This window comes from Centruroides sculpturatus, unplaced genomic scaffold (assembly GCF_000671375.1).
Source record: "Centruroides sculpturatus isolate CEXI.00-Female unplaced genomic scaffold, Cexi_2.0 scaffold4242, whole genome shotgun sequence".
Lineage (NCBI taxonomy): Eukaryota > Metazoa > Arthropoda > Arachnida > Scorpiones > Buthidae > Centruroides > Centruroides sculpturatus.
Genome location: NW_019388328.1, coordinates 1 through 7176, shown reverse-complemented (window position 1 = coordinate 7176; position 7176 = coordinate 1). Strand labels below are relative to the sequence as shown.

Below are 7176 nucleotides of genomic sequence, written 5' to 3'. Positions count from 1 at the left end.
TATAAATTCGACTATTAACAAAGCTAAAAACTTTGTATTTGTCCTTCTTTTCGCCGTTCTCACCATCAGCAATACTTTTAAAAAGTTCACAAAAACGGCGAAAAGAAGGACAAATAAAAAGTTTTTAGCTTTGTTAATAGTTGAATTTATATTTTTTATGTATTAAATGTAAATAACGCCGGCCATGGATTTTATTATTTTTATAAAGATGATTATCATGGCTAACAGCTCCTTAAGAAACAATTACTAAAATCATGAATGTAATCAAAATACAAACAATATAATTGTCATATAAAAGATTAATCCCACAGTTAATTAATTCATAAATATTACATTAATAATTATGGAATTTCAGTTATTGTATCAGTGGCATATCCAGGATTTTGAGAATATGGCTGCTCAACACAGTTTTGAGGAGTATCAAGGCACGTACTATCATTTTTTAGAGAATGTTACTTGATTGTCTTAGTTACCTAACTTTTTATATCATCCATTTTTTTCATTAGTTTTTTGAAATTGTTAAATGTAGGATGGAAAATGAATAATCAATAATGTTGAATTGATAGATTGATTTTAAAGTATACAAATTACAGTATGATTATATTCTGTACAATTATAAAAGGAAGAATAGAAATGTATAAAATCATTACATTTCTTATTTTCATCAGAAAGGATCAAAATTAATTATTTTGAATTCATATATAATTAGCTTTAGTCTGTGCTTTACACTTTCCAACATGTTTTTCCAAGAAATACCAATTTAATTTTATTTTTTCTATTTGTATAAGACTACTTTCTGCCATTGAAGTCACACAATATGAGTTATTAAGTTTATTTTTTTAAATAAAAAAAAAAAACTGATTGCTTTGGTAACAAGGAGAGAGCTGCAGCACCACACACACACTCTGGTTATGCCCCTGCTATGTATGAAAGCTTGAAGTTGAAAATGTTAGACTAACTTATTTTGCTATAGAATAAATTATAATTGCTGTTGAATGGAAACTGAAGTATAACAATTGACTAATTGTTATACAGTGGACCCTCCTATAATGCGGAGATATGTTCCTCGTTATACGAATTTCGCATTGTAGGAATCCTTAAATACGTGAGCCAATCACAGCCCAACACGTGTGAAGTTTACGGACTATGGCTGTTTGAAAGGTTTTCTTCCATAAAATTAATCGATTCTAGACTAATTCGACTTAACATTTTCAAAACACGTATATAATTTTTTGGGAATAATCCGTATAAACTATGCTATAAACAAAAAATTGTAGGATTACTTACCGAGTGTGCACCGTTCGACATCGCCATTGCTTAAGCTTGTTTTCGTCATAAATGCAGGAACTATTCTATTCTCAACACCGGGATGAAAATAATGTCACACTATTGGAACCTGTGACTGGTGCTCTATGCGTATACGTTAAATATTGCTTGACAAACGTTTTCGAGCGTTCTGTTCGCTCTTCTTCAGGTCAACTGTGAGAATTCCCCAGACGGAGTGTATATTATTCTTCTCTAGGATCAGGTGTTGGTTCTGAGGGGGTGGGTCGCTTCTGGTATGTGCGGCCGTGCGGCAGGGGAGGAAGTGGCGGATTGGCGTCCAATAGTGATTGCCAGACCAGAGACAAGGTCAGTTCCTCTTTCCGGTTAATGTAGGTGGTTAGCCGGTCGGCATTGTGGATAGCCGCAGCTTCCAGCCATCTGAGTTGCTGCTGGTGGAGCGTGTTGACAATAATGGTAGCCCTCTCGAAGTGTACTTCGATTTCGGGGTTCGATGCATATGTGGCTAGGGCTGTGGTCAGCCTCCTGTGCCGAATATCTGCTTGGTGTTCACGTAGGCAGGTGTTTAAGAAGCGTTTGGTTGAGCCGATGTATAGTAGTTCCGCGTTTTGTCTATTGTCACGGAGCGGGATAGAGTAGATTCCGGGGAGTCTGGTGCGATCAGGAGGGTCCTTATCATTCCTTAGGATGCAGAAAATCGTGGGGCATCTTCTGTACGCCAGTCAAATCCCGTGCTCTTTGGCTATTTTTCTATGTACAGTCTTGAGGTGCAGGTTGTATGTGATGGGGATCCGTGCTGGGTTATCTCGTTGTGGGTCAGCAGCGATCTCTGCGGTTAGGGCGTGTTTCCGGCATTGCTACTGTTCAATTAAGCGGTGCGTCATGTTCGGGAATCTGTGTTCGATTGCTATTCTTTTGATGCAGGCTAATTCATTTGTCAGGGCTTGCTTGGTGGATGAGTGTGAGAACGCCCTCTCCACAAGAGCCCTAAATGCGGCTGCCTTGTATGGGAACAGGTCACAGGAATCGGCTGGTATGTACGTGGGGGTGGATGAGGGCTTGTGGTATATGGCTGTTTGGGTACCTAAGGTACCTAAGGCTAACCAACGCCCCACATTCCCGTTTATCCTTTGGGATGGCATCCAACCACCTAACTTTGTTATAGATGTACTTAGATATGGCCCAACCTTCGCACCCCCACCGCCCAAGAATAGAACCAGAGACCTCATTCCGGATATAGAATACCTTGTAAAAAGCCTCACAGACACGCAGAAGGAGTATTACAGATGCATATCTTCGATAAACATCATGAAAGCTAAGGAACAGCAAGAAATCATAGAGCTCAGGGACAAACTGAATTGTACTACTAGATGGATGCGAAAGAACGGAGTAATTCTCACCAGAGCAGATAAGTCCAGAACACTGGTCCTCATGAAACGCAATTCATACCAACAGAGTTTAAGAGAATACATCGATAATACAATGTGCAAGAAAGAGAAGGACGATATAATTGACAGACTACAGGCTAAAGTTAGACGTCTGGCTGACTCTAAATTAGCTAGACGCCTGGCACTTTGTGACATAGTGGTCGATTCGCCCGATGTCCCTAGACTTTTCGCCTATGCTAAGACACATAAGACAGGCCAACAGTTACGCCCAATTGTAGACAAGGTGAGAGCGCCCACGAGAAAGTTAGAAAAAGCCATACACAACCTTCTAACTCCCCATCTGGAAAACTACCCTTACAACGTAAATAAACCGACCGACCTCATCCGCCTCCTGCAGGACCTACCCTCCCCACCACAGTTTATGACAGTCCTGGACTTCAAATCTATGTACCCCTCAATAGAACTACCCCCAACCTTCTGCTCCCTCAGAGATTTTTTGTTTAATACTGTTCAGGACCAGGCACTATATCAACAAGTACTCGAGGTGGCCCATCTGGCATGTTATGACTCCGTGTTTAAGTTCAGCGACACTATCTACCGGCAGAAAAAGGGCGTACCAATGGGTAGCCCGCTCTCGGGCAACCTCTGCGAAATGGTCGTCAGGCAGCTTGAGACTAAGGCCCTCCCGCCTTTCCTTCCTAGCATCCTCGTTTATAAAAGATACGTTGACAACATCCTTATCATATGGAAGGAGATACCCGACATGACATCTTTCGTCAGAACCGTTAACAACAACCCTTTTGGCCTAACGGTCGAGCTAGAGCAAGCTGGTACGGAAGAAGTCCATTTCCTCGACATCAGAATAAAGGTAGTAGGACCCACCATCCAAACAGCCGTATACCACAAGCCCTCACCCACCCCCACGTACATACCAGCCAATTCCTGTGACCCGTTCCCATACAAGGCAGCCGCATTTAGGGCTCTTGTGGAGAGGGCGTTCTCACACTCATCCACCAAGCAAGCCCTGACAAATGAATTAGCCCGCATCAAAAAAATAGCAACCGAACACAGATTCCCGAACATGACGCACCGCTTAATTGAACAGTACCAACGCCGGAAACACACCCTAACCGCAGAGATCACCGCCAACCCACAACGAAATAACCCAGCACGGATCCCCATCACATACAACCTGCACCTCAAGACTGTACATAGAAAAATAGCCAAAGAGCACGGGATTCGACTGGCATACAGAAGATGCCCCACGATTTTCCGCATCCTAAGGAACGATAAGGACCCTCCTGATTGCACCAGACTCCCCGGAATCTACTCTATCCCGCTCCGTGACAATAGACAAAACGCAGAACTACTATACAACGGCTTAACCAAACGCTCCTTAAACACCCGCCTACGTGAACACCAAGCAGATATCCGGCATGGGAGGCTGACCACAGCCCTAGCCACATACGCATCGAACCCTGAAATCGAAGTACACTTCGAGAGGGCTACCATTATTGTCAACACGCCCCACCAGCAGCAACTCAGATGGCTGGAAGCTGCGGCTATCCACAACGCCGACCGGCTAACCTTCGAATAAAAGGATAAGAGAGCTGTCCAATTTTAAGCATTGGACTTAGCCCTTAGGAAACTGAAAGAAGGGAAAGCATGAGATTTGAAGTGTGAAATACAGTAGGACAGGATAGTGTGAAGGAAGGCATGGGACCCATGGGCATCGGCTCCGCTTTTATTAAGACAAAATCATACACTTTGTATACCATCCAATTATTTAAGTCCCGACAATTTTAACTTATATATTATTGTACAGTAGTTCGAATAAGAACACAACATCAACATGGTGATATCATTACCTAATGGGTAAGGTTGGAAGAATGGACTACCACCTGTTGTCCAATACCTTTCCTTACAATGGCAAAGATAATAGTAGAAACTGTTCACAATTTACAAGTCCTAAGAGAATGTGTTACAAATTATATACTTATGGTTTACTTAACCATTTACAATTTTCTTTAACCGCCATTGAACTAAAATACCCAATGGGTTTACATGATTATATTGTTAATCCTTAATTACATATACTTTCAATGTCGGTTAGTCCGTGTAGCTGTCTTCGTTGTCGTCTTCGCTTTCTTCACTAGTCGTTATTTCTTATTTGTTCTTGTGGTCCTCATCATCTTCTTCTTTTATATCGGTGTTTTCGTTTTCTGTTTTTGAATTCTCCTCACGTTCATTTTTCTGGTTGCGGCCAGTACGTTGGTGAATTTGGTGAGGAATTTTTACCAGCACTTGCATTTCTGTAATGTAAGCTTCTAATGCCTTCATTAGGTTCTTGTTTGTCACCATGTCTGTGTGTTTTGGCGGCCAGTTGTAACCTGCTCGTAGACAGCTTTCAGTAAGTTTGTCCCGTTGTTTTATGTATTTCGTGCACTCACATATGTAGTGGTGAACATTGTCTTCTTTGTCAATGTCCACATCACACATAGGTTTATCCGTTTTTTTGAAGTGATAAAGATATGCTTTAAAGTTGCCGTGTGCAGTAATGCATTGTGTGTTTCCAAAGGACGGTTTAAAGCTTTTATTTTGTAGTCTATCTTTGATGTTTGGAAAGAATTTGTAACAATGTCTGCCAGTTGTTGAATCATTCCACTCCTGTTGCCATTGTTTGTCCGTTATATTCCTTATTTGTCTTTTGATTTCACTTGTCGGGATCCTGGTGTAGCACTCTTTTGTATTGATTTTTGTTGCACGTTTGGCCAATGCGTCTGCTTTTTCATTTCCGTCGTGACCTTTGTGACTTGGTATCCAGTTGTATGTGATTTTCTGCTTTTTGTGGACTTTTTCTGATAGTTCAATTAGCTCATTTATTAGTTTTGTTCTTCTGTTCTTCGTTTTCAGCAAGTGCAGAGTTGTCTGACTATCCGTGAAAATGTCACCTTTGCGTTGGTTCTTGTTCTTTTCGATGTATTGAAGAGCTTTGTAAATTGCAAAACTTTCAGCTTGTACTGTTGTGCAATGGTTGGCAATTTTCAGTGATGCTTGATAAGTAATCCGGTCATTTTCTCCTTTTATTATTATGCCACTTCCTACACCATCCGGTGTGCGTGACCCGTCAGTGTATATATTTGTTCGTGTCCCTTTGTTTATGTTTTCTTTATAGTTTATGTTGATAGTGTAACTCTCTTTTTCTGTCGGATTTCTTATTGCTGTGGCTTTATCTATGTCTTCTGTGTCATGATTGATAATCATTTTTAATAATTGAACATTATTGGGGAGGTTTCCTGTTTTTATTTCTTTCTTTATTTCATTATCTGTTTTATTATGTATATTTTCCTTTAAAAGATTCCTCTCCCAAATGATCTCCTTTGCTATCAAGTGGATAGGTTTAATTTTTGCAATTACTAGTAGGGCATCAGTGGGAGACGTCCTGTAAGCCCTGCAAATTCGAATGGCGGCTTTCCTTTGGATGGATATTAATTTTCTTCTATTGTGAATGGTGTGCAGTGCTTCTCCCCATACTTGAATACCGTACAGCACTCCCGGCTCTATGGCTCCTTTGTAGATCAATCGAGCATTTGTAGAATTCATCCCCCATGTGTTCCTGCTGATTAGTTCTATTAAGTTAGCTTTTTTGACCATTTTCTTGTAGATTTCTTGTATGTCACTTTTCCAATTAAGACTTCTATCAAAGAATATACCCAGGTATCTGATACTCTGAACGTTTTTGATATTTCTTCCCCCAATTTTGACTCCGATTGGTTTTTTCAGTTCTCCTCTCTTGGTTTTTCTTGTGCAGACTAGTGCCTCACATTTAGAATGGTTGATGGGCTGTTTATATTCGATACTCCAATCGTTTATAATTTTTAGTACTTTGTTTGCCTCTTCCCTTAACCTGTCATGGTTGTTATTTGCGACCATAACCAAGGCATCATCTGCAAATGCTTGTATCCGGATTGTATCAGTATCTGGTATCCTGTTCAATAACCCATCAAACGCCAGGTTCCAAAGACCTGGTCCACTTCTGGAGCCTTGTGGGCACCCCCTTGCTATTGTTTTCGTCACCGTTATGCTGTTTGTGTAATACCCTGCCTTTCTTTCCGTTAAGTAGTCCTTAGTTATGTTTTTTAAGTTGTTGGGGCACTTTATTTCGTTCAGTCTTTTCATAATACCTGGTCACCACATATAGTCAAAAGCTTTTTTGAAATCAATTTTTATTAGGATTGCATGTTGTCCGTTGTTCCATGCTGCCGACCGGCTAACTACCTGCATTAACCGGAAAGAGGAACTGACCTTGTCTCTGGTCTGGCAATCACTATTGGACGCCAATCTGCCGCTTTCTCCCCTGCCACACGGCCGCACATACCAGAAGCGACCCACCCCCTCAGAACCGACACCCGATCCTAGAGAAGAATAATATACACTCCGTCTGGGGAATTCTCTCAGTTGACCTGAAGAAGAGCAAACAGAACGCTCGAAAACGTTTGTCAAG

The 7176-nt window shown here is 41.1% G+C and overlaps 1 protein-coding gene across 1 annotated transcript; it reads left to right on the top strand.

Moving 5' to 3' along the window:
- Positions 1-2166: 2166 nt before the first annotated feature.
- On the top strand, positions 2167-4269 carry LOC111616874. The gene has a single exon (XM_023358225.1). The coding sequence runs from the start codon at positions 2167-2169 to the stop codon at positions 4267-4269; it is 2103 nt and encodes a 700-aa protein (XP_023213993.1).
- Positions 4270-7176: the final 2907 nt, after the last annotated feature.

Excerpts from the sequence above, each read along its gene's own strand:
- LOC111616874 (XM_023358225.1), top strand. The coding sequence starts at position 2,167 with ATGTTCGGGAATCTGTGTTCGATTGCTATTCTTTTGATGCAGGCTAAT.